General features: G+C 34.5%; 4 protein-coding genes across 8 annotated transcripts in view; 2 read left to right on the forward strand and 2 right to left on the reverse strand.

The window, feature by feature from the left end:
- Nucleotides 1-1,862, forward strand: part of LOC119831690 (cysteine and histidine-rich protein 1 homolog) — a 7,520-nt gene extending 5,658 nt beyond the window's left edge. The window contains exons 5-7 of one of the 3 annotated variants that reach the window (XM_038355146.1): nt 225-385; nt 791-987; nt 1,371-1,862. In XM_038355146.1, coding sequence (XP_038211074.1) covers nt 225-385; nt 791-987; nt 1,371-1,398 — 386 coding nt within the window. In that variant the 3' untranslated portion in view covers nt 1,399-1,862. The remainder of the gene's footprint in view (nt 1-224; nt 386-790; nt 988-1,370) is intronic. The other 2 variants (XM_038355147.1, XM_038355148.1) reach the window with 2 other exon arrangements.
- Nucleotides 1,863-3,705: 1,843 nt separating this feature from the next.
- LOC119831692 (WD repeat-containing protein 89 homolog) lies at nt 3,706-7,408 on the reverse strand. Its single transcript, XM_038355149.1, has 7 exons — nt 7,166-7,408; nt 6,836-7,059; nt 6,438-6,613; nt 5,511-5,774; nt 4,926-5,017; nt 4,573-4,675; nt 3,706-3,873 (listed from the first exon to the last, which is right to left on the reverse strand). The coding sequence occupies exons 1-7, from the start codon at nt 7,312-7,314 to the stop codon at nt 3,742-3,744; spliced, it is 1,140 nt and encodes a 379-aa protein (XP_038211077.1). The 5' UTR covers nt 7,315-7,408; the 3' UTR covers nt 3,706-3,741.
- Nucleotides 7,409-7,803: 395 nt separating this feature from the next.
- LOC119831982 (translin-associated factor X-interacting protein 1-like) lies at nt 7,804-14,113 on the reverse strand. The gene is made up of 11 exons (XM_038355560.1): nt 12,978-14,113; nt 12,662-12,799; nt 11,668-11,852; nt 11,198-11,373; nt 10,890-11,016; nt 10,461-10,569; nt 9,564-9,733; nt 9,010-9,205; nt 8,673-8,825; nt 8,215-8,389; nt 7,804-8,020 (listed from the first exon to the last, which is right to left on the reverse strand). The coding sequence occupies exons 1-11, from the start codon at nt 13,902-13,904 to the stop codon at nt 7,854-7,856; spliced, it is 2,523 nt and encodes an 840-aa protein (XP_038211488.1). The 5' UTR covers nt 13,905-14,113; the 3' UTR covers nt 7,804-7,853.
- Nucleotides 14,114-15,622: 1,509 nt separating this feature from the next.
- The window catches only part of LOC119831650 (ran-binding protein 10), a 29,403-nt gene continuing 17,053 nt past the window's right edge, over nt 15,623-27,972 (forward strand). For 2 of the 3 annotated variants that reach the window (XM_038355083.1, XM_038355085.1), the window contains exons 1-2: nt 15,623-15,843; nt 27,566-27,631. In XM_038355083.1, the coding sequence (XP_038211011.1) occupies nt 15,651-15,843; nt 27,566-27,631 (259 nt within the window). In that variant the 5' untranslated portion in view covers nt 15,623-15,650. The remainder of the gene's footprint in view (nt 15,844-27,565; nt 27,632-27,972) is intronic. The other variant, XM_038355084.1, reaches the window with a different exon arrangement.

Here is a 27,972-nt window from a genome sequence, read left to right on the forward strand (position 1 = left end):
AGTAATAAATGTTATTTGCAGTTAACAATTTTCTTTTTTCTTTATTACAATATTTATGGCAAGACTAGGTATTAGTATTGTAATTTATTCGTGGTAAATATAAAAAATAGCATTTTTTAATTCGCATCAATTGATTGCTAAACGAACATCTAGTGATGCGTTGCAGTAACGAAAACGATTGAGTACACGCATTGCATTGATCGTTTCCTCTCGCGATGTTCCAGACCTGCAGCTGAAGCCGTACCGCACGGAGGAGTTCGTGCACAAGCTGTACTACGAGACGCTGCGGTTCCCGTCGTTCGGCCACCAGTGGGTCGTGAAGGCGTTCATCAACAACAACCAGCCGCACCCCGCGCACGCCGCGCAGCGAGAGATCACCTACCAGGTGCGTGCGACACGTAACGCTCAGAATGTAATAAAAAAGAAGTGACCACAGTACTTGAAAGTTGTGTTCCCTACAAACCCATTTATAATTATACAACGTAATTAATATTTTTTTTCAAATTTCAAGGTTATGAGTTCATGGAAAGTACCCAGTAGATTTTGATTCCCTTGCTAGTGTCGAAAATGTTCAGCATACATCTCGATCCGTCTCGAAGGATCACCCGGTCTTTGTCTTTAGATAGAACGTAAGGATATTATACCGATTTCAATGATATACCTTAAAAAAAAATACTAAACCGACACAATGAAATACTGGATTTTTTTCCCAAGTGCTCGTCTTGTCATTCAATAACATTTTGTAAACATAATCGAAAAGCCGAGTAAAGTGGTGTGCTGCCGCTTCCAGCTGCTGCTGAAGAGCAAGGCGCAGTGCGAGCTGGCCGTGCAGTGGGTGTGGGCGCGCGGGCCCTTCGGCGAGGCGCGCCTGCGCCCGCGCGTGGGCGCGCACACCTTCCGCGACGACGAGCCCGCGCCGCGCCCGCTGCCGCTCGCCGACCCGGACGACGCCAACCGCCTGCTCTCCAACAAGGCGATCCACTTCCGGTGCGGCCCCGCGTGCGCGCTCGCCAGAGTGCATAACACGCACGACACGCTCTACGGAGTTCATAACACGCACAACACGCTCTACGGAGTGCATAACACGCACAACACGCTCTACGGAGTGCATAACACGCACAACACGCTCTACGGAGTGCATAACACGCACAACACGCTCTACGGAGTGCATAACACGCACAACACGCTCTTACAGTATGGAGAACACGCGCAGCACGCTCTACAGTCTGGATAACATGCGCATCTTGCTTTAAAGAGTTTTTAACACACATAACACACTCTACTTATGGATAAAACCTAAAAAAAAATAAAGATTTTCGTTTCTAGCACACCTTATTTATACAAATACTTATTTTATTTTTTTGTTTCAGACTCATCATGTTTCTCACGACGAAGTAATCTCTTTCTATCATCTTGGTTTTAAAGTTGCTTTTTGTTTGTTTCCGTAACCAAAGATCACAAAAATGCATTTTTTACTCTGACCATTTTATTGCAATGAATAATATTTATATAACGTAATTCTATTTACCTGTTTTTAACTATTATGCACTGACTTATGATTTGCCGTTGGCAATTGAATTTTATAGAATTGAAGCGAATTTAGATCAAATTTTATACTCGGAGATTGTTTTAAGTACAAAATTAATGGTTGGACACCATTGTAGTTAGTAATATAGCTAATTGTTTAAGATATGAGCGAAGCGAAGTTTTCGCTATATTTTGGGGGTATTTTTTCAATGCTCTGTACACCTCGTAGTGCCTGGAGAGTGGTGATATCAAATGTTTATATAAGTTTACTTATTTGGGAATTAAAATTTGATCTTATTTATTGTTTACGACAATAAAAATGTATTTATTATTATTTGAAAGTTTAATATAAATTGTGTGTATCGAGTCGACTGAGTTTTGAATTTTATTAGCCATATTATTGTATTTAGTTTGTAGATTTTTCGGTTCTAAATAAAAAAAAAACAACAGTTTTCAAGGTTTTTTATTTTCTTACCCACAAGGGAACCTTAAGACCAGAAAAAATATTTGAATACATCATCCACATTCACTTTACCTCATCATCCAGTCCTACCTCGAAGGGAGGCTTTTTCGAGTGAAACAGAGAGAGTACAGATTTTGGCTCCGTGAAATATGCCGGCGTTCCGCAGGGCTCAGTTCTCGGCCCCGTTCTGTACAACATATTTACTGCAGACCTACCTGTACCTAGAGACGTCGCTGTTGCAACATAAGCAAACGATGTAGCCTATCTCGCTAGAGATGACCTCCCAATAGTGGCTAATAATAAACTCCAACGCCATCTCAATAAGACTTACGCATGCATGAGGAAGTGGCGCATCCGTGCAAGCCCTCAGAAATCGATCCACATTACGTTTACCCTAAGAAGAGGAAAATTTAGTAAAATTTAGCGATGATGTGTTACCTGGTAGTGAGCATGTTAAGTACTTGTACTTTTGCCTGGGCTCTCCATATCAAGAAGAAAGAAGATGAAAAAAATTATAAATTTTGTAACCTATACTGGCTTATGGGTAGAAATTCAGTCCTATCCGTCGATAATAAGTTCCTGATTTACAACAGCTTTAAAATCCATCTGTACCTATGGTTCCTCTGTAAGGAACCGCAAGCAATAGTAAGATAATGTGCATTCAACGTATCCAGAATTACATCCTGCGTACCTACCATCACAAGTGCCCTTGGTTTCCCAAAAATGTGAAGATTCATCAATATTTAAATGTTCCGACTGTACAAGCAGAAATTGAGAAACAATAAAAAATACGCTGATCGCCTGTCGTGTCACCCCAATCCCCTTGCCCATGTACTCGTAAAGGTTTTACGAGTACATGGGCAAATCTTGTACGGCGAAAAGGCTGAAAAGGAAGGACGTAGAAATTTTGAAAGAATAGAAAAAAATTGATCACGAGGCGGGATTCGAACCCGCGTTTTTTGCCAAACTGTAGCAAAAAACGCGGGTTCGAATGTCAATGTTATAAAACTAAAAATTAAAGGAAGGATGTACTCTAGGAGGCACTGGTCTGGTCGTCCACGTAGTTGGATATCTTAATCACCTCTTCTGCTTTAGTCTTGCGACTGATAGCAGGTCTTAAAAAAACTTTAATACATCAACGTTCATACTATTCCATTCCATAGCTACTGGTGACTAAGGCTAAAAACTTTAAAGTAAGAACATAATTTAAATTTTTAACATTGAAAAATTTTCTTTTTTATCTACTCTTACACATATAAAAAAGAGGAAAGATTTTTGTTTGTATGTAACAAATAAACTCAAAAACATCGGACCGATTTAAACAAATATTTTGACTGTAACAAAGTAAAAGCTACAATTATAACTGAAGTAACAAAGGCTAAATCTATTTAAAAAAATAGAGATTCTCTCTACTTAAACCAATCCAAGGTGAGAAAAAAAGAAATGTGACTGAAACATTATTGTCGAACGAGTTTATGTAGATTTTGCGATGTATACTAAATATGCTTCTCGAGGAAGTATTTGTGGTAGTTCTGTTGCTGATGATGATATTTCAATGAACGTACTATCATATTGGTTGTGATGGTTCTTAATCATCTCAATCGTGGGGTTTCTCTGTGGCACATGAAACAGAGAGGCCGGATCACAGCGAGATGACACGGGTTCGAACTCCACCTTTTAATCATGATACAGGTCACACAATAAAAATTACTAAATAGGTTTCTATACATTTATTCACTATATTTATACATTTAATACGGTCTGTGCCTGTGCTCGTGATGTCGGTTGTTTATCTTGCCGTCAGTGGGTTTGGTGTCTGCGGTGGCGTCAGCGCTCCAAACGCTTATAAGACCAGATTCTCCAGTTGTGATCATTAAATCCCTCTGTAAATATAATATAAGGTTATAGTGTATGGAAAGACAATTTTAAAAATAATCATTTAAATCAAGAAAAGTTTACTCCTATCGTTAGCAACTTCGCCTATTACGAATGAGCTTTCAAGAATCTTTAAACTGAACTGAAGAAAAAAACATACTCAAATAAATAATCTACTAACTAAATAGCAGTTGGAAAGTTATAAAACATAGTGTTTAAGGTTCAGAAAAGAAAATAAAACATAAAAATAAACACAAGCCCGGGCGAAAATATTATGGTTCTATAGCAAAAGGATTTTTGAAAAAAATAACAATTTTATCGCTATTTATTGGTGAAATCATCTGTTTCATTAATAGCGTAACGAACGACTGGGCACAGCAGAGCCAGAGCAGACTATTATTAAAACATCTGATTTAACCAGGTGGATGCAACTTTGAAAGTCTAAGTTATAGGGTATAGGGGTTTTCAATTAATGTAACTTCAAAGTGCATCAAATAGGTGGTGTTAAACCGTGAAATATATATTCAAATAAATATCACGACTTTATTGATACTGATCAGGGTCGCTAGGATGATTTTGGATTCAAGTAGGATGAAATAGTTGCAAGGAAGACAATTTTTTTCAATTCTATCATTAAAGCGTGTTTTAGTTATTTATACCATATTGTATTTCTTAATAAGTATGCGGTAATACGATACGAAACTCACAGCACTATCATAATGGCAGCAGCGGACCACCTGCTTGTTCTTGTTGAAGTCGGTCGCGGGCTGCAGCCGCTTGTCCGATATGGTCAGGGACCTCAGCACATTGCTACAATGTTTTAATTAGGTTTCATTGAAAGATACACACATCAAAATGGCGGATTAAATTTATACAAATATTGTAAAGACTTTTTGATTGTAAGGCATTTCAATGCTTTATCTATACTTATATTATAAAGCTGAAGAGTTTATTCGGTTGAACGCGCTAATCTCGGGAACTACTGGTCCGATTTTAATACATAACATGAGTAGAAAATTTTAATATAGAATAAACGGAATACTAGTTGTGCAGAACTCACCCGTCGCCGCCGTGCGAGCCCGCCAGCAGGCAGTGCGTGTTGTCGGACAACTTGTATGTGTCCACCAGGTAGCAGTCGTCGTCTCTGCTTCGCTGGAATTTTCATAATATTCGTTATCACCAGCCCATACACATTCCCACTGCTGGGACACAGGTCTCCTATAACTGTTTAGACCATAATCCACCACGCTGGCCAAGTGCGGGTTAGCAGTGTCACATGTTGTGGAACTTTTTGATTACATGTTGACAACATCAAATCAACAACTTTGTTACTATCTGTATCTGTGTTTGGTTTGAAAAAAAACCAATGGTTTCTTTAAAACTCATAGTGCATTTACTTTAATTACAAACAAACTTTAAAATCAAAACAAACAAACTAACTTACTAATTTCCTTCTTTCTAATAATATAAATGAAAAAGTTTGTGAGAATGTATGGATGTTTGTTTGTTGTTTCTCCATGCAAAAACCACTGAATGGATTTTTATGACACTTGGCAGTGCAGTTAAATGAATATTTGCTTATGCTAATTATTTGGTCCACAGGCGAAACCGTGTGGCACAGCTAGTAATAAATACACTCTAATACCTTAATATTCCTAGCCACTTTATCTCGTCCATACTCCTTGACCATGTCTCCTGTTTCAGTGTTCCACAGCTGCAGATCATTGGACTGGGTGATACAACTCAACCTGCCGCCGTCCAGCCACGTGAGTTTCTCCACTGAGTTCTCAACATTGAGTGAGTAAGCGAGGGCTTCGTCCTCTTGTTGTTCGACTAGATTGAATATGTTGATGAGGCCGTCAGAACCGCCCGATGCTAGCACTGTATTTGTGTTGGGCTTGAATTTTACCTGCAATAATTGCATTCTTCTAAAGATAGAAATTGGGTGGGGCTGTGTCTGTGTACAGGTGGTTTTAATAGTGAAAAGGTGTGTTTAAGATGGAGAGACAAACAGATTGACTTTGTTCTGTATAGCAGCAAGCTAAATTATAACATGATTCTTTTAACAACAACAACACCAGTAATAACCATAATCTTACCTATTATATATTTAAAAACATGTACATTCATATCAGTAAATATCCACAAGTATGCACAATAATTTTTATTTCATTTTTTATTCTTTATAATGATTTATTTTGAGAAATTTTTGAAAGAATAGAAAAAATTTGATCACGAGGCAGGATTCGAACCTGCGTTTCTTGCCCAACCATAGCAACGCCTAGCCTCTCGGCCACCCGTGATCCTGCCACAGATAGATGGCGTGGGGTGCCCCTTAGGCACATGAAACCGAAAGAGTCGAAGAAATTCGATTACTGTGGCAGGATCACGGGTGGCCGAGAGGCTAGGCGTTGCTATGGTTAGGCAAGAAACGCAGGTTCGAATCCTGCCTCGTGATCAAATTTTTTGTATTCTTTCAAAAATTTCTCATTTATAAAGCATTTCAATGCTATAAAACTAAAAATTAAATGATTTATTTTATTTATAATTCCACAAAGAAGTTTGAAGGTACCTGAGACACATCATCAGTATGGCTCTCCCAGTACCCACCAAGTGGATCAGCAGATCTCGGGTCCCAGAACACAATGAAGGAGTCCTCCTTGACCAACTGGCTGCCACTGCAGAACACATTGCCAATGTCCGATATATCCATACATTCATAGGGCCGGATCTGACAGTCTGATTCCTCTGGAAATATTTTGGAAACAATTTTAAAATAAATTTTGATATGATCTCCTATTGGAAATTATTATCAGCTTAACACATTTTGTTTAAAAAGGTGATGTTGTATTTGTTTACTAAGTAAATAGTAAATAACATGTATAGAAATTACTTTAAATGCTTTTCATCTTTTTCTAGATTCATTTTTGTTTGTTCTTTACTTTAATTAAATTATATTTGATATAATACCTCTATATTCCTGTATACAAGCCCCATTTGCTCTTGTATCCCATAATTTGATAAGTCCATCGAGGCCAGTGGAAAACAGAAGGAAATCATCAATGGGGTGGAACACCACCTCAGTGAGTGTCTTGTCGTGCCCACTGAGGTGACACACTGGCTGCAGAGCTGTATTATTTAACTCGTATACTTCAATAGTGTTGTCTTGTTGACTGACTGCTACTTTTAACGACCTAAATATAAAACCACATTTTAGCATCTTTTTTATTCTTTTAATTCTTGCGGACGCTTAATTTAGCAGTTACATAGTATTTTTTATAATAAAATATTCATATTTACTTTGTAACACTTAATTTGTTTATATACGATCTTCGAAGTGTAACTGCAGTTTCAGTTAATAAGTTGTATTTTTTATTGAATTGTTGCTCCAATTCATCAGCCGAGATAATGTCTCGGTCGATTTCGAGATTTTCAACAATGTCGCTCATTTTGACATTATTTTATTGATTTTTTAATTTACAAACACGTTTTTAATGTTTATATGTACGATAACAAAACAATGTGTTTTTAGATTTGAACAGTCAAGATCAATCGATTTTTACTCTTCGATTTGACAGATGACATCTTTGACATATTCCAATATACAACATGCTTAAAATTGTTGAACGAATAAAGCTGTCCACTATACGCAAGACTAAACAAAATACAAAATATATTCTAATAAAGGCCGTATGGTATAAGGTAAATTGTTTCTTTTTCATAATTATACTAGCAAACTGCTCCGGCTTCGCACAGATGAAATCACGTATGTATTATACATATAGTCCTTTCTCTTGAACCACTCTATCTATAAAAAAAAAACAACAAAATCTGTTACGTAATTTTGAAGATCGAAGCATACAGACAAATAGACGGCGGAAAGCGACTTCGACTTCTCTCATACTATGCAGATATGAATAAAATTCTAAATAGTAGCAAAATAATTTATTTAAATTGTAAACCGTGTGGAAATATATTTTACAATTATCTATTTATAATGTCGTCTTTTGGCCTTGTAGCGGGGTCCGACTCTTTCTATATCGCCCGTCGCCAGCCTAGATACTATTGTACGAAGAGGTAATGGGCAGATAGCACTCAATTCAGAAGTTTGATCAGAGAACGCCCAACGAATATACCTCTCCATGCGAATATGATCTGAAATAAAAAGCGATTATTTTGAATTTACAAGATTTGCAAAATGCGTTAAATTATATTTTTTCTGATTAGTGTAAGTACTTAATTATCTTAGGAAAGTATTAACGAAAACCCAATAGAAAATATTTTTTACGATCTAATCCTGACGGCGTGATTTATGGAGTGTTAAGTTATAGTAAAAAATGTACACTCACTTATAGCAGGGTCAATAACAGCAAACGCGCGTTTCAAATTATCAACGCTAACAATACGGTTGACATGGCGACCACCCAACTCGGCCACCACCTCTCGGATATACTTATCTTGTGCGATTTGCCGCTGCCGGAATAATTCGCGTGCCAAGTCAACTCGGTCGAAACCTTCTTCGTTCTAAAATTGTCGTTATATTTGAAATAATACCCACTCTACGAACTTTAAAAATTGGAGGACCTCCACATAAAATGGATAAGACGGGGATTTGAGACCAGGCGAGCGTGCAGGAAATAAATAGATTTTTCAATTTATCTGTGTGGATAAAATCACCGAAGTTCGAAATGTTGATGGAAAACATCACGAGGAAACCGGCATGTCCTAGAATCAGAAGTTCGATGACATGTGACATCTGGCAACCCGCACTTCAAGAGTTTAAGCTGTTTATACATATAGTACTTACTTCATGAAATAGTTTATCTAAGTTGATTTCATTGTGATTAAGCTTTATTTTTAGTTGCTTTTTAACAACGTCCATTAGATTTTTTATGTCAACCTCGCTTTTTAAGGGAAATGTGTTCCGTGCTGTCTTTTCAAACTCTTCAATGGTTATTGTCTACAAAAAATATACTAGTTAATACATTACCCGTAGCATTATAATGTGGGAAAAGTTTTTATGTTTAAAAGAGAATATTAAACTAGACAAGATATACATACCATTAAATTTAAAGAATGCGGGGCGAAGGATGTGATTTAGAATCACTCATAACAGAAATTTTCGTATAAATTTTTTCAAATACCTCTCCATCCTTACTCTGCCTATATAGCTGGTCTCTCAGAAGCAGCCAGTGAGTTCGCAAACCCCAATACACATCCTCACTCAATTGGCCATGTAACACTCCCCAGAACAATCTCACTTGCGGCTCGTCGAGCATTTGTTCTGCGCCCGCGCACACGTTGTACGCCCATTCAGCGCGGACTGATGGTTGCTGGTACCTTATATATCGGAAATTCGTTTAAGTTAATATTGAGACGGGTTTAAAAGAGATGTTATTTTGGAAACATTTTTTATTTCTTTGTTTGTTTGCTTGTTTCTTTTTTAAATTCGTAAAAGCTAAATTTAATGAAATGAACGACGTCTAGTTTCGTAAAAAGAAAAACCACATAAGGATCTGTTCACAAAGACACACCTAATAATCTAATACTTAACAATATTTAGTTAATCCCACAAACCAATGAGTGACTTTTCAGTTAGGATAAGTCAGAATCAACTGTTGTAATGGTACTTGGTTGGGTGAAACATTCAGTTATATTTCACTTATAGAAACGATATAAAATGCAATAAAAAACTCACCGATGCTCAAAATACTTAGTAACATAATCCTGCATGGACATCGCCTGTCCGTGTTTCATCTTGCTAAACCAAATGTCGTTGATGACGACGCTCACTTCGCGCCGCGAGAGGCGCAGGTTCCGCACCTTGCCTTCGTAGCGGAGGTACGGCGGGATGACCGGGTCTAAACCCTTTGAATGGTTAAAGTTGACGGATTGAGATGTGTCAACAAAGGAAACAGTTCTTCAAAGATAAAATAAATTACAAATTCATCCATCATCACTACACAGTATAAAACAAAGTCGCTTTCTCTGTCCCTATGTCTCTTTGTATGCTTAAATCTTTAAAAATGCGTAACGGATTTTGATGGGTTTTTTTTTAATAGATAGAGTGATTCAAGAGGGAGGTTTATATGTATAATAATGTCGTAAAGCAGCGGGCAAAAGCTAGATCATACATAATCCACAATAGGGAGACAAAGTTGATCTAAAGATAAATTCATAGACCATTCATACATTATTGGTTTCTTTGTGGTGAGTCCACTGGAGTAATTACTATTACTCCGTGGTAAGACTCAATAATCTCGACTAATACTAGAAAATATTGTGATGTTTTATGTGCATTTAAAACTAAATGGCGTTTTATATATATGTTCATGAATGAATACGACTATGTTATGAGGATTTGAAAATTAAGGCCAGCATAGTTAACCTTAGTCGTGTAGCTTAACTACCTCAGTTAATTTTCATGGGCGGTGGTGATTGCTTGCCATCAGGCGAAGAAATTTCAATTTTAATTATCATTTTCCAATTAGGCATTTACTTTGAATGTGAGTTGTATCTGTACCTAGATTATGACAGATGCCTACACAAGAAAATATATAATAATATTTATAATAACAATAAAATAAGTACTAACAAGTCCATCAAAATACTCCAGGTGCTCGCTCTCAGCAGCTGGACCCAGCTCCTTCAGTAAAGCGCGTAGTTTGTCGCGAGATGACAAGCCACTTGCTAACTGCCACCATCTTTATTAAATTAGATTAATGTAAATTGTAAAGACTTACAAATAATATAAATTATTCTTACCTAAAGTGTTTGTTTGTTCTTTTTCACGCAGTAACAGAGCAATTTTATGATGTTAAGAGATAGCTAGGGGGCTAGAGAGATATGTAAGCAATTTTTTTAACGCGGTGAAATATCTAATTTCCTTGGAAATGTTCGTTTATTACGACGGAACCGCGACAATATCGTCAAATCATTATTATACACGAAATTTGGTGTGGGATGTTGATGATAACTATTCTCATAGAAAACATGGCTATATAGAAGCAAGTATTTGCTTTACCTCTCCCGTCCTCCTCCGATAAAGTCAGCGCAGATGTCCCAGTGAGGTCTGGGAGTTCCAGCTCTCTCTAATTCACTACAACGCTCCCTACATTCTATCAGTTCTTCCTCTGTACTTTTCTTTTGAGCTGCAAATATTAGAATTTTTATTCAATCAACTTACTCGTCGATAGCTAAGATGCTTTTAGTTATAGATTCGTTCCAAAATGGCACTACGAAAGTCAGGTAATTGCCCGACTCGTGAAAGCGAGCGAGCGTGACGTAATACGGTGTAAGCGTGAGCAGTAAATCTAATACATGTTCTTTTACCCAAAATACGTTTATGATTGTTCTGTAGTTCATCATACTCGGCATGTATCGCATGCAACTGTTTCTGCAGGTCACAGTATTTAGTATCAAGCCAGTCGTACTCCCGCCGTGGTACTGTTTCTGAATACTCTTCCTTCATCTTTGTGAGTTCGCTTTGATTTGATGATAATTGCTCTCTGTAACAGGTAGCCGAAACCGGCAAGCGGTGATTATTATTCAGTAATAAATAAATTTATTTTTAATCGATTAGGTTCGAATCATCGATTAATTTAAGTAAACTTTACTCCAATGTCAGTAAGTAGGTATAAATTTATATAAAACGGTTAATAAATGATTTAGACCTATTAATAATAAAATGTAGTAAATTCTATAGCCATTGAGGAATTAATATTTAATTATTTTTTAGCATAGATAATGTTTTGGTCATGAAGCGAGACACCGTCATATTAAACACAATTTAGAAGTCTTACCGACACTTATCAAGTGCAATTCGTAGGACGACTGGATCGCCTTGACCATCTTCTACGGTGTATACTTTCCCTCCATCTAATTCTTTCAGTTTTAGGTGAAGAGCTACGTTTTCAAAATAGAGTGTATACCGTGCGTCACGTTCCCTCATAAGTGAGAGGTAGTCTGAGAAGTTATCATCTTTAAGCTAAAAAACATATTAGTTGAAATGTAAAATTGCATTATAAAAATAATTGAAAATTTAAAATATTTCTTCATATGGTAGCAACTGTCTCGTAGTCGGAGTATAAATGTACCAGTTCTTATTAAATTATCATGTTGGTATTTAAAATTACCCGCGAAATTTTGACTTGACACTGCTCGCATAAGCATACGGTAATCGGTATTACGCATTTTTTAATAATCAGCCATACGCGATCAAATGTTGTTGAATGTAAATATGCTTAAAAAAAAATCATTTAGTATTTATTGACATATGCTCGAAATACAAAATATAAAGAGCAAAACATGAAACTTTATTGAGATTGTATTGCAGAGATATCTTTTATATGGTTATTTTTGATCATCAACTTCACAAATACAACTACCTTGTTACTAGGTCATATATTCATTTCATTAAATGTTGAGATGCAAAGCACTACACAATAAAATAAATATTAATTAATCTCGTGCATGAAAGTCTTCATATCATGAGTCTAATGTATTATTAAGATATATGTTTATATAATTTGATAAGATGTTTCTTGACCATTTCATCATTGCTTACGTAACATTTATTATATAACATGATAATATATAAACTAATTATAATATCACATTGAATATAGAGGCATCTTTGAAATAAAAACAATCACATAACATCACACATATAATAAAAACATAGAAACATGTTATAACAATAACAGAAGTAAATATTATTATTATTATTCTAATCAGACTATTTTAAGCACAACTTCACATATCAGTCTATACGCATTGCAGAGCTTAATGACAAACCTTTCCATTTTCTCTATTTAATTTAGTAATCTCAAAGGTCAAGTTAAGGTTCTCTTCTCGCAGGTCATTATTCTCTTTAATCAACAATTTTATCTGATTATCATACTGCTTTTTGTGAGCAGATATTCCAAATGCTTTCTGAAATGCGATTAATAATCAAATTATAATGAGATAATAACATTAAAATATGTCAAAACAAACATAAAATACGTAAAGTATCATAGGACTTAACAATAAATAAAATTGTAATATTCAAACTTCAATAGTTCGTTAAAATTGGTAAACAAAGTTATTTATTTTCTATCCAAGCATCAACTTCCTTCCGGATGCTTGATATGTCTTCGCAGTATGTTCTGCAGCATCCTCCCACATACTTTACATTGAGATTCAACCATTCGGGTACAAAAGTATATAGGGGTTTGCAGTGATCATCCTTCCAACCAATAGCAGGGTCATATTTTTCACCAGAGTTTGGATAAGTGACTATGGGTAATTGTCCAACATTCTTTATTAAGTTGGCTACGATTTTAGGGGAACAACAATTCATTCCGATAGCCAGAAGCTGCTCAGGATTGGCTTTCCAACATTTTTCAGCAACCTCTTGGAACTTTTCACCATGAGCAAGGCTCGCATCATCTTTGCAACTAAAAGATATCCACGCTTTAGTTGATGGATACTCTTTTAACATATTGACAAGAACTAAAGCCTCTTTCTCTCCAGGTATAGTTTCAAATGCTAGTATGTCTACCCCAGACTCTATCAGAGCTTCAATGCGAGGTTTATGCCAGTTTCTAATGGTCTCTGCTGTTGTTTGGTCAATATAATTGCCGCTGTACTCTGATCCATCGTTCAGAGCGGCTCCAAACGGGCCAACAGATCCAGCTATCAATATATTTCGTGTTGGTAGTGTACTGTGGCACTCCTCAAGGTATTTTGTTCTGGCTTCCTTGGCTAGCGCAACAGCGCGTTTAATTAACGAACTTCCTTCTTCTGGTGAAACTTGAAGATGTTTTACAAACGCACCAATAGAAGCTTGATAAGTGTTCGTGGAAATAATATCGGAACCGGCTCGAAGGAAATCTAAATGCGTTTTCACAACATCCTCGGGATTTGTTTGAAGGAACCGTGAGGTCCACAGGGGATCCCCATCAGATGTAGTACCAACATGTCGAGATATCTGCGATGAAAATCCTCCATCTAATACAAAAACTTTCCGATCAGCATCTTGATACGTCGCACTCATGTCGCATGGATATTTACCGCCTTCAGATAAAATATTGTATTTTCGTTGATGTTATAATAATAATGTATTACTTATCATACAATTATTATTGTTAATGTATCACAATAAGTAGTATTGATTCGATATGTATTAAGAACAGAAAAAGAAACTAAACAACAACTTCAAACGACAATCATTCAAAAACACAATAACAAAATTACACATTTCAAATGTCAACCGTCAAGTGACCCTAATTAAAAAATAAAAAATAGTACTGAATAGTAGTATCTCGATATTGTAAGATTTTTCATTTCAAAATTTCTCATTTTTCATTAATTAAGCGTACGAAAGTGGTTCTTAAAATTATAATTTAGAGCGCTCAATCCTTTACTGTGCTATTATATTATTTTTATTTATTTAGCCTATACTATTGCACTGCTCGATAGAAGACTGCCACAATGCATTGTCAGAGCTTTCTTCTGTATCTATATGTTTTTATATTATGGACTTCATGAGCTAAATTGCTATTTAAAATACCTTTTATTAGATGATTCACAACAAAAAGGACACAAAAGTGTATGTTATACTTCATTGTATATCCTAATTTATTAGTTTATTGAAAAGATAATGCTACAAAATCGATACAGTAGGAAGAGTTGCAAAACCATTTTAGATAAAAACAGTTTTTCATGTTTATTGTGTGATTATTCTTTATGTTACATAGATATTTTTTTTTATTACAATCAGCAAATTTTTAGTAAATAGCTTATTTATATTTCTGAGGACAATTCGTTAGGGTGCATTGTGTATATGTGTATTTGTATGCTGCCCTATACACAGACAGAGCCGGCAGAATTAATAATATTGTCTTCATATGATTATTTTTATTACTGTGTCTTACAAATATTATTATTAGGTGGTAATATAAACATCCAAACCGCTTTAATTTCAAAAAAATCTAAATTTAATAATATGTAATAGTAATTTTATTATAAACTTACATCTTGCGCTATGAATTGAGATATGCGTTCATCTCTTATATGCAGAGAATTTTCATAAGCACTTTTAATGTCTTGCAATATAGCGGAATAAGTAATGGAACTCCTTATTAAATTTTGAAAAGCCTCGCGGTATATCTGTAAATTAAATGCACCAAATAAGTAATCTCATTGAGTAGTAGTCAAATATATTTACATATATATATTCCTAATTTTTTTATCGCACTTTAAGTATTTCGTCGAAATTTTTTTGACGCTTTTCAAATAGTTCACTCTTATTCCGTTTAACTTGTTTTAACTTTTGAGCAACATTCTCTTCAATTTCTTTGAGATATTTTGGATTATTTACCAGCATATTTAAAATGAACTATAAGAAAGTGCAATTTTCAATAGTAATTCTATAAAATACAAATGGTTTCTACAGAGATTATCTAAAACAAGTTTTCAGGGCTAAATGTTTAATCAGTGATAACTGAATGATACGTGCAGTAACAGGTAGGTAGTAAATTAATTTAAGAAAAACTAATATCTCATATCACATATTGTTACACTTAAGTCATTAATTATCTCCCAAAGTATAAAGCGATATTCTTAAAATATAGCTGCTTTTATAAATATCCATGAGTAGCCCACAGAGTAAGGCGTTTATAACGAAATGTAATTTAAGTTTGGCAACATTACATTTTAGACTTCTCTATGGCGTTTTACCAACATTTAGAATACAATTGGATGTGACGTCATTGACAAGCAAGAAGTACGGAAATCAGAAATGGCTGCGATGGGTAGTGGACGAGGGACGATGGATTCCCAAAATCAAGTGCAAAGTGATTCAATAGATCGTTTAAAATTGCTTTATCCCAATGTGAATGAAGATGAAACTCCTCTGCCAAGATCATGGAGCACAAAAGACAAATTCAGCTACATCGGACTATCGCAAAATAATCTTAGAGTGCACTACAAAGGTAAGAACTTTCAAGGTTTGTTTATGGAATAGTTATTTGCGAATCTCTTTATTAATGCACTCGGTATTGTCTATATATCAGAATAATATTTGCGTAGGCTTACAGGTTTCAATTTAAATGACGTGTCAGCATTACTAGCGTAATGTTAGGCTTGAATTTGTCCCGTCAGTCAGACAAAGAAATCAGCTGATCGTATATTTTGTATCAACACACGATAAAATGTTAATGCGTTTGTTATTCGTTCATGGCTTCGTATGAAAAGCTTAGTTTCTGTCATCTGAGTATTCAAATAAATCAATTTAACCGTTAAATAAGGTCTCTCCTAAATCCTATAATCGTTTATTAAAGAATATTTTTCTTTCAATATTTCACGTCATTAAAATTAATCGCGTCATTACTCATAAGTATAACATTATGTCAAACTAAATTATATTGTCGTATTACTAACAATTAGTTTGTATTAAATACTATTAAAAAAAGCTTCATTTCAAATTTCTTAAAACTTGTTTAGACTATTTCAATATCGTTTACAAAATCAATCAATCGTACTTTTCTTTGTTGTATTATTGATTTATGCTAAAATAATTTCTACATGAGTATTTGCAGTTATGCCTATTTCTATAGTCTTATCAACTATTGATTTTTGCTGGCCTTGCACTGTGCAATTGGTATGAGTTTAATTATACAAATAAATAACTTATTATATCCGCAACAGAACTACTTGATGACAGAAAAGATCATAGAAATATTTGACAAAATTTTCTAAATTTATTTGTCTAGGATTTCATTTTAGCCATCCAGACAAATAAGCTTTGCAATTGTTGTTCAGTGTAGTACTTTAAAGTATACTGGAACAAAATTGTGGATACCAACTGCAAAATTAAGATATATATATATATATACTAGCTGCACCCGGCAAACGCTGTTCTGCCTTACTCTCATCATTTAGGGGTATGAAAAATAGATGTTGGCCGATTCTCATAGATACCGGATAAGCACAAAAAATTTCATCAAAATCGGTCAAGCCGTTTCGGAGGAGTATGGCAACGAAAACTGTGACACGAGAATTTTATATATTAGATATGTATATCATATATTTCTTTTTATAAGTATATATTTCATAAAATCTGTGAGTTTTCTAAAATTAGTTGAGGTAGATTTATAAAATCATAATTAGTGTGATCTGTCAATATTCCATTCATATAGGAAGATATAAACTTAGCATAATTCCTGCCTGATACATCATTTACCATGTACACAATGGTTAGTCAAATATGTCAATTAAAGATGTTATCGTAATTTTCGATTTCAGAAAATGTTATTGTATTAAACCAGTTGTAAAAGTAGTCATATGAAACAGTTGGATTTATTATAATATTGTTTTCCCACATTTAGTGTGTTTTCAAAGCTCTAATACATTTTTATGAAATCGTCACTGTGTTTGCTGCTTAAATTTAGAAAGAAAGAATGGCAATGTTTATATACCACAACAGTTCTAGATGATAGAAGTTTAAAAGTTTTTCAGCTGTTTTGGTTTTCTTGTCCTTCCGGTTATTTTTTCATCTATTCTGGAAAATGTTTTCTGTTTTTTTTCTAGAAAAGTTCCCTAATGACTGTTGTATATTGTTGAATGTATATTGTACTAGCTGCGTCCTACGGTTTTACCAGTGTAATTCTGTATCTCATAGGATATCAGGATAAAGAGTTTCCTATGTGTTATTCCAGTTATCCAGCTATCTACGTAACAAATTTCATTGCAAAAGGGTCAGTAGTTTTAGCGTGAAAGAGTTACAAACATACACATACACATAATAAACTTTTACATTTTTAATATTAGTAGGAAGGATATACTATATGAGTCCCATGTCTACTTTATATTTTGGTACAGATTTACATTGATGATTTCACATCTTACCAACTAATTATATATTTTAGTAGTTAGTTTATACATGTCCATTATGTAGATGTATAAAGTTTGTCTAGTGTATTTGAGACCGTTTATTTAGTCTTTGGGAATCAAAGGCAGTTTTTGGTTGTTATATGCTATGCTTGCCCACTGATCATTACCCAAATTTGGTGACATTTTGTCCATCCTATGGATAGTGTTTCCTAAGTATTGAAAAATGTCAATAATGTATGCTATACATTTTTTGGAATCCATTAACTAAAATATTTATTGGACATTGATTTGAACGTCACTCAACAAAAATCAAATGAAACTATCACAGATGTGATTTAGTTAAAGTGCCCCAACATTGTATCTTTATAACTGTTTGACCATAAAATGATGTGTTTTCTTAAAGATCCAAAAGATGAATTTGATAAAATTCACTGTAAAAAGAATGATAAGTTTCTTGAATTCAATTTAACAAAAATAATAAAAAGTTTGTAATTCACCTTTATATTTTTATAAACAAGCTCTTTTAATTTCTTTCAACTTATCTCCATATTAGTGTGTAAAAGTTAAATAGCTTTAATACCATTGTGTATTTATTTTATCTAAAGGCACATTGCAAAATCAATTTACAGCAGAAAATAATTCTGCTAATGCATCTCAAAATACCATAAATACTGCCTTCAAATACCAGAAGTTAATATTAAAAAGTGTTTGTTTGTTATTGAAATGGCTATTTATAATATTTCTTTTGTATAAAAATTTTCCTTTTCCTTTTGTTTTCCTTTTATTAAAAACTGTTTTTTATTGTTTAGTTTGTCCATTAAGATGTAGATTGTATGGGCATTATTTAATTTAATTAAAATAGGGTAAAATTGTAATGTGTTGAACATTTATGGGTTAGAAATTTATTGTGGGTGATAAGTTGATAATAATAAGCTATCAAACTTGTTGCGCGCACAATCATTTTGTAAAGTTAAATTAATAGAGCTAAAATTTCCGACACTTCTATAAAATGTACATAAATTTGGGATCATTAACATAAGTGCCAATAGGATACAATATAGCAATACCACATTATATTTAAACAACAATATAATTGTTTGTGGGTTCATTTCAAGTGTATAATATAAAAAAATTACTCTAGTTTTCTATACTCTGTTGAATTTCATTGTGGTTGCCTCAAACCATAACCATAAAATCTAGATTTTTTCAAGGAAACTAGCTAGATTTTTAATCAATCTAGGGTGGGACTCTGGAGCTAAAAGTGGGTTAATAATGCCTCATTTGATTTACTGTAGTAACAAAAAAAAAAAAAAAAAACAAATTGTATGACATTGATAAGCTTTGGGATATGCAAGGCAATATTTAAAATTTTTTGTTAATTAGTAGTAAGATATTCTTCAAGCTACATGGTAAGTTTTTATTACAGCCAATAGATTTTTAGCAAACATGTAAAAGTAAATAAAAGCTCTATTTTTACTTTAACAACTCACTCAATTCTATAATCTGTATAAGTGTCAGCTTCTGTTTATGTCTTTAGTGATATTTATGATCAATTAATAGTTTATATTATTGTTCACAGAGTTGCTTTATATAACTAATGAAATATTAATGCCTGGCCTACAAAATAGCTACTAATTCAATAAAAACTTGTTGTTTATGAAGTGATAATTATGCATAGATTTAACATTGAATGACCCATTTGTTTGTTTCCTTTCCTTCTATTGTATGCTTTATATACCTATAACTGGTACTGCTTTTTTGGAAAGGAATTTTTATTTTTGTTTCAACTGATTTCAACAAGAGTCGGTAACAGATTGAAGTTGTGATCGCAGTTTGTTTTTATTTGAAAGTTACAGTAAGCTCATAATAAAGGTCCGATGTTTACTGACATTCTTTTCTCGTGTCTAGGTTCTCAAATTTTGTTCTTATATTATATTTCCTTATATTATATTTCCTTATATTATATTTCCTTTTTACTGATATCCAAGATATGCATATTTAGCAGCACAAAGGCCAACATTTAGAAATTGTATTATACTAGCTGTAACCAGCGGCGTCACTTGCGTACTCGAGTTAAAAGTAGCTTATGTGCTAACCCAGACATAAAATAATCTATTTCTGTATGAAATTTCATACAGCTGCGATAAGCTGTTTTCGCGATAAAGATTAACAAACATCTATACATACATCCATCCATCCATACTTAGAAGCTTTCGCATTTATAACATTCGTTTCAATTGCAATTCGCACGACACGGTTGTTGACCGCCCAGGATCACTCGCAAACCAATGAACTTTGCCTAAATTCGTCTAGACTTCAGTCTAGACTCCAGACAGGGTAGCAAGGGTCTTAAAATAAAAGTACAATATGATACGGCACTAGATAAAAACATAATTTCATTCACGAACAAAAATTCAAGTTTCACGAGGTAAACGAGGGCTTAAGTGAGAATAAAAGCTTTGTACGCTCTCCAGACTCCTGTTGCAATTTATAAATCATACTTTTCTTTTTGCCAAGATACTGTGCTCTCAAAGAACGCTCAGTAAATATTTCCATATATCTGGAAGACGATAAGGATAGTTAAAAAGTATAGTCCTGTATGTAGTGGGGTATGGGGTAGATGATATATATGTACGTCTGTTTCACTGATCGATTTTCTTTATGGACAAGTAGGTGATCCGCCTTCTGTATCCTTCTTCTGAGACATTTTTCTTTTGTGCGTCCTCACCGGGAATCGAACCCAGGACTCTGCGCCTCTTTACCAAGGAGGCAGTTAGGGATAGTTAGAATTCCTAAATATCTTTGAATAGAGCTGAATTAAATTTAAAAGTAAAAGACGTACATATATCCCAATTCACAAATTCATGGAGTGGTCATTAATCAATTTCGCTAACTAATATAAATTTGAGTATGTTTAAACATTCCGTTGCGTTCAAACTTGTATTGGCATTTGAAAGTCAAAGATATCTGTCTAAAGAAGATCAATAGTACACGTCATCCAGAATATAATAATAATAATATGATACTATACAAACATGGTCTGTGACACGTAACAACATACGCGGCGATTTGTTTCAGTCTGTTTAACAAAGCCTTCCAAAAGGTTATTTATATCTGTTGCCAGTTGCAGTGCCAATGCAGTCGATGTTATATTCATAATCGATGCCCCATAATGACCTGCGATCGAATCTATCTATCTAGATTCATTTGTTTTTCTGTATCTATCTGTGTTGAAAATTAGCTCGCTGCTCTTTTTGTTGTTCTTTAATAACAACATTTATGCGTTGTTATGGTGTGATAGTCATTGATTACTTATGGATTTTGGTCTTGGTGCATCGAGCAGAACTACATTTTTTATTGTTTTTCTTTACTTTGAGGACCCTCTGAATGTTTCGATACGATTTTTATGTGTTTAGAAGGGTGGAAACTTGATAGGAAGACACGTTTCTTATAATGTTTGGGCGGGTGCATTTGCGGCGGGGACAATCGATAAGAGCAAAACAAAACAAGAATTATGAAGATCTAAAGTCGGTTAATGGGGAGACCAAAAAACTCATTCTTTAAGACTTTACAAGCTCGTACTAATATTTAATACATTTTATGACAAAATAAAAACGTATTCGGCAAGTACAGTCTCAACTGTGCCTGTGTTTAAATTATATCCATATATATCTTGTTGTCGAACAGTGTAATGTCTCTAAAACTTGTATCAGTATGCGTGCCGCGAGGTGCTTGATTATGCTTAGCATTGATTATTTCCGCGTCTTGCTTTGGAAACAAAGAATCGGACGGATCCCAGTCATTTGTAATAATATTCGCCGCGTTTAAATAATTGTTGGTAATCACCAATAATATCGTGGCAGAAAATTATATAACTAGATATTGAGATTCAAATAATTATTTTTTTAGGGTTCAAATAATTATTTTTTTTTTAGTTGTGAATATATCCAACAATCGCATATACTTTCGTAACAAACGTGCTTTGTCACGAACCTACTTACGCGTCTGGTTTTTTTAATGCATAAGAATTATATTTTCTTTTTCGTGAATAATCTGAATCTTAATGAAATAAGTCCATAAATCAAATGATTTTTTTTAATGTCATTAAATCAAATTTAATGTTATTGATTACAAAAGTTGTATTGTATGTATGGATGCAATTCCTTTAGAGACTGAGATTTCATGTTATATCACCAAACGAAGAAAATTATTAGATTTTTATATATTTCTATTATATTGCCAATAGTATTTATGAACTGTTTATTAAATAAAATTGATCAGGAAAAATTTACCTCAACATGGATTACGTATTGTAAAGGCATTTTAATTTCAGCTTTTCAAATTTTAAACAGACAAATAAACTTAATGAGTTCAGTGTCATTAAAGTACTGCTTATATTTCACCCTCAGGGATTGATAGGTCGAGGGTGTAATGAGGTCGTGACGTGCGTGCTTACTGAAAATTATCCCTCGTAAATCTATACGTGTTTATTGGGGGGAAATATGCGAATGGATGATCAGGACCTTTTTATTTAGACTTTATTCTTTGGACAAACGGAGGATGAGTTTTGAGGGGTTGTGGAAGAATATAGAAATAGGCCAATGTTATTTTGCTGGTACAATCTAATAAAAATATATTAATCCAACGTATCTTAATAAATGAAACATTTTCGACACCATATTTATTTTATGGTGAAGATGAAACACAATAACAAAGAAACGAAGCAAAATATATGCTAGTCTTTTTCATAATGGCTATTATATAAATTATTCTCATCTCTAAAGACCGTCTTCGCCTTGCGTCTTTGAAGGTTTACATGCATCGTCGTATTCCTTAGATTGGTTCAAAAGTGAATCACTTCGTACATTTAATGCATGACAGATCAGAGGGCTAATCTTAAGATCTTGCATCAAAGAGGCAATGGCGAGATTACTTGATAAATGTACTCTGGTGTCCTTTGTCCTTCTGTACCGTGTTAGCAGTACGAGTACCTATGTTTGTTGACTGCTGTATTGATGTCTTGATATGTTATAACGGTATTATGTAAGCACTCTCTAATAGGCTCTCTTTAGTATTTCCGACCAACGGCTTCATTCGTGGTACGTTATTACTCTCCATAAGAACAAAAAGAAGATAAAAAGTAAGAATTGGTCGAACCGTTATCGAGTTTTACGCGTAGTAAATCATTAAACGATTAATTTTTATTTACATAGATATCTATGAATGTAAATCTGTTGGGCATATTGTTTGATTGTATTAAAATTTTCGTTTTTTTTCACGTTTATTCCACGAACTCCTTTAGAAATAGCTTAATCGATTGATACGTTAAAAATTGTTTCTCCTCATATATTATATTAATAATGTTCATTACATTTAATATTCTATTTTATCCGTTACTTCTACACAAATATGTATTGATATTAAACACGAATTTCGTTTCGTTGCGCTCCTCCTATTTCATGAATACTGTCGTAGGCGTGTACGATCCCTTGACCGTAAATAGAATACAAGATATTTGTGTCATGTCTTGCATCTGTTTAGCATGTTTTGCATTTTTAAATTTCCCCCGAGATTCAAGGAAACATTTAGAGGAAATCTCTGCGGCTACCTTCACATAGGTGAGACGCAATGATGAATTAGTTGGATAAGAAATATGCAAGACTTCTGAGCACGTATCTGCGGATGCAAAATTAACTCCAACGCAACACAGACACATACAAAAGGATTTCCTTACTGCGCTTCAAATAGACTTGTTTAATGCGGTGGCGCGAGCCTGACACCTTATTAAATCTGTGATACTTTAATTAACTGTGTTGAAATGTTAGCTATCATTCATCCAAGGGCTATAGGTGCCGATTGTTCTATATATTGCAACACTGCTCTACAAGAATTTACAAAGCCCTATTCATAAATCTGCCTTTATGCTGAAAATTTCAATGGACTAGTTGTTTTCGTATGAATCGAGCGTCCTATTTAGAAGTCCTTATTTCAGTTAGTTTGTTTTTGATAATGTTGAGCATGATAATTGCGTCGGTGTGCTGGAGTAGTGGTTAAGGCAAAATGCCAGCCACTATTTAATAGAACATTAAATATTAATTTTCAGTAACATCTGCTGCGTTAGGTAATTCAGTAACTGAATGCATTCCTTACAGACCAGCAGAGGATATTTATGTTACGGATTGAGGTTGCTTTCATGTTTGGCATTTTTTACTAAAACGCTAACAACTTATACGTTAAATAACTAAATCAAGGAAATAATCACTTGATTCATGTGTACGAGTTTTCCTTGCTACGAATAATAATCATTAATATGGGTTTATCTTTAACCGCTGTCAGGTTCAAGAACTTTGTAATATTAACTGATACGCTACGTAGCGTAAAATTCTTCATACGTCGGATCTGAGCGGGTAAAATATTTCTGCTCGAGTAGAGTGGGCAGGAGGGGAAAGATCGGGCCCGAACATTGAACAATCAGTAGCGAAGGGCTTTCGACATAGGGCCGAAATGGTGCATCTACTAACTAGGTCAAGCTCGCTTGCGTTGGGTCGCCACGTGCGATCCCCACCCTCGCAGTTTTCGATCTGCAATCAAAATTGACTCTTCCCATTCCGGACTAAAGCTCAGTCTTCTCTGCAGCTTATGCATCTATTGGCCTTGCTACCGAGGCGTATGAATTACACGGTAACTGTGGAAAAATCAACTCTGTTTTAATACGAGAGGGCTCAGTTTTGAATGGGGAGTCACTCGGCTTAAACAATGACAATTTTACTCACTTTGTTACATTTGACATTAGGATTTTTCTGTTGCTGCGCAACAATTTTCTTTGTTTCCTTTGAAGATGCGTTGTTGGCGAGACATTCTCATTACTAATTACAGTTGCTAACCGCTTTTACATGTATTTAGTGTATTAATTTACGTGAGGATTTAATTATTTATTGTTACATTGAGTTATTAAACTCAGTCGAATTATCAATTACTAACTATTCGCCTCGGGGTCGCCCGTGGAACATATAATATAGCCTATATATATAATGTCACTCAGTAAAGTTGCAGCTTTCTAACGATGAAAGATTTTTAAAATCGCTCCACTGCTTTTTGCGTGAAAATGTTTCAAACATATCAAAGTACGAAAGTTTTCTCTTTATAATATTAATGTGATGATATGTGATGATGATAGTGTAGAATTTTTATAACTTAATTATACTTATCATAGCATCACACTAGCTATGTATTGTACCAATATATTTCGTAATTTCTTATTTATTTAATTCTTTATGATTTTTGTTATTTTTAGTTTAATAACATTAAAGTAAAATGTTTGAAAATTATTATAGACAAGAAAAAAAAAACGACCATGAAGCGGGATTCGAACCTGCATCGTTCGCCTTGCTTATTATTATTTATTCTTTTAAATTTTCTTATATGTTCTCTATTTAATTAGGTAATTTAATTCCATAGTTAACTAGTTATTTGGATAATAATTAATACAAAAACAATTTTTTATGCTACGGTCGGTAATGGAGCTAGTGGGACGCCTGGTCAGCGCTACCACCGCCCATGAACATTTGGAGAGGCATAAGGTCCATTGCAGACCTTACGACTATACAAATGGATTGCCGACTTTAAATTGAGAAGGGATTAAGAAAGGATTGACGAGAGGAATAAAGGAAAGGACTGGGAAGGGGAAGGAAAAGGATATGTACCTCCGGCTCCCCCAATCACCGAACGAAAAACAGCAGTATGCTATTTCACGCCAGTTTCCTGTGGGGGTGTGGTACTTCCCCGGCGCGAGCTGGCCCAATCCGTGCCGAAGCGTGCTCGACTACCACATACAAAACTGAGATAAAACTGCCTGATCGTCAATATGAAGAAGTGTGTTTTCTAACGGTGAATGAGTGTTGTGCAATCAACAGATTACGTCTTATAGCAATGTGAAAGCGACGGCCACTTACTGACCCGCTGTGATGTAGATAGTGTTTTGTTTCTTGTTTTTTTGCTCTATTGTTAGTTCCAAATCGTACTTGCAACTTCTTCGAGAATACCTTTTTGGTTGTTTCTTATTTGGTTATTAATTGTTAGTCGATGGGGATAGGGGTAATAAATGGAACGGATCTCATGTTCCCTGCATGGGAAACATCTTCACGATTCATGCCTGAGTTGAAGTTCTGTTTGGTTTATTAAAGACTAATTTGTACAAGGCATGCATTCGTGCAATCCCAGCAGATGTACCTGGATGATGGTTTTATTATAACTATTATGCCAATGTGAGTTTTATCTTAGTCAGTATTGTAGAATTAAAAAGGTGATATCCTAGAGTGTAGACTGACTGATAACCAAGCAAAATGTTTTCATACTCCATTGTAAACCACCGTTTTACGTCTCTCATCCGGCGAAGCGATGCTGAAATGATTTCCTAATATCATTTTATAATGACACCTTAGTCGTATTCATTGAGTGGGACATGTAAATGACAGTTTTGGATCCAAAGATGTTACAGTACACGGTTGTCATATCGCCGAAACAATGTGGGTCGCGCCAACCGACACCGGGTCAAGTTCGTTTCGTAAACGCTGGGTGTTATGTCTATTGTACAATTATTGAATTGCTGTTCAATTATTTCATGTCTAGTAACGCACTCGATTCAGGAGAGGAATAAGAACGACAGAACACAGAAAAGAAAATATCAATACCTACCTATTGCTAAAAATAATTTCGGTTGAAGGGACGGTGGATTAATTTTATAGTAAATTATATGTTACGTTTATTCATAATATCTGTATGCCTGTATAATGCCAGTTTATCAGCATTGGATAGAAGTCCTACTAAGTTTACTTAGTATACTTTACTTGTCTGAAAAGAAATAAAGAAGATAATATAAAAAAAACTATATTGCAACAGAATGCCGACTTAATTTCATCTAAGACTCATTGATGAGTATAACATAATAGAACAACCTCAACACCGCAAAGCGTCGCAGTGCGAGGCACAAAAACAGATCTTTCTATCCGCAGCCGAACCTGATTCTATTACTCAGCTATTATAACTAGAAATACGATGGATTATTACATAGATATAAATTTGTTTGCGTCTCGTTTGATAGGAATATCTTTGAATTTTATTTAGATTTCTGTTTGTGACGCGTACTATAACAGTCTTTATGTTTAAAAGCATCGGATGTGTTAACTATTTTACAATTCTTAATAGGAGAGACCTTTACGTTCTGATATAGTGGCTATAATTATAATAATGCAGTTATAGAGTTCGTAATGCAATGCTTAGTGTAAAGTAGTAATAGATGTAAATATTCGATAGAATGTAATCGGCTCCATAGCACCACTATGCTCTTATTGCTCGTTCGCGGGTGGGTAGCCGGGTGAATGCATGGTTTGCAATAACATACAAAAATATCACTGCCTTTGCTTTGCGTGAATTACATAATTTGATTCGAAGTGAATATTTGGAGAAGTTAATTTGGCGGATTGTAATGCTGATTATTTTACGCTTATTATCGTTTCGAAGGCCATCCTACATTTGAAACGTGGCGTAAAGTAATTTGCAATTCGAATCTGTCGAATTAGCTTAACTTCAATCGAAAAACGCGTTCATCATAAAGAAAATAGAGTTGGTTTTACAGTTGTGCCGGCTTGAGCTTTTTTCTAAACTGCTTCTGCACCATGTGGCATAACTATAAAATCGGCTTCGTCTTTGGATAGATCACGGGCTGGATTGGATTGTTTGGATTACCGTCGAGCAGCCAGACGCGTAAGTGGTGTAAGGGGCCCTTGTGAACTGTTTAATGGACGTGGTTTTCTCTTTCATAAGGTGGGACGCAGGGTCCAGGAAGAAGACCCCACCTGCCCTATCTCCACTTACGCCTCTGGATGCATCGTACGTGTATATCATATAACTGATCTTGTTAACAAACAGGGCAAAACTGGATTAGCTTGCACGAAGCGTTGGCTTAAGTATGTACCAAGAATATTTTCAATATCGTCTATAGAGCCATAGTTGGACTTGAGAGAATAGTCTTTATTCTAATCCTTCTTAGTGTTGTATTGTAAAGTAAATGTGACTTCAATAGCTTATAGAATCTTATTTGTGGTAAATATAATTGTTTTTTCTTTCCAAGTAATAATTGTATCTATTACGAGACAATATGACTTCTACTTTAGGCGATTAATTGAAATTTGGAATAACTATTTAAAAAATGCTCTGTTTGTTAGCATTTA

This window comes from Zerene cesonia, chromosome 14 (assembly GCF_012273895.1).
Source record: "Zerene cesonia ecotype Mississippi chromosome 14, Zerene_cesonia_1.1, whole genome shotgun sequence".
In the NCBI taxonomy this organism is placed as follows: domain Eukaryota; kingdom Metazoa; phylum Arthropoda; class Insecta; order Lepidoptera; family Pieridae; genus Zerene; species Zerene cesonia.

Excerpts from the sequence above, each read along its gene's own strand:
- LOC119831692 (XM_038355149.1), bottom strand. The coding sequence starts at position 7,314 with ATGAGCGACATTGTTGAAAATCTCGAAATCGACCGAGACATTATCTCG. Across the intron at positions 6,614-6,835 it reads TTGTATACAGGAATATAGAG|AGGAATCAGACTGTCAGATC; the intron begins GTATTATATCAA and ends AAATATTTCCAG. Across the intron at positions 5,775-6,437 it reads ATACTGATGATGTGTCTCAG|GTAAAATTCAAGCCCAACAC; the intron begins GTACCTTCAAAC and ends CAATTATTGCAG.
- LOC119831982 (XM_038355560.1), bottom strand. The coding sequence starts at position 13,904 with ATGAGTGCGACGTATCAAGATGCTGATCGGAAAGTTTTTGTATTAGAT. Across the intron at positions 11,017-11,197 it reads CAATCATAAACGTATTTTGG|CTCAAAAGAAAAGTACAGAG; the intron begins GTAAAAGAACAT and ends TAATATTTGCAG. Across the intron at positions 8,826-9,009 it reads GGCAGAGTAAGGATGGAGAG|ACAATAACCATTGAAGAGTT; the intron begins GTATTTGAAAAA and ends TATTTTTTGTAG.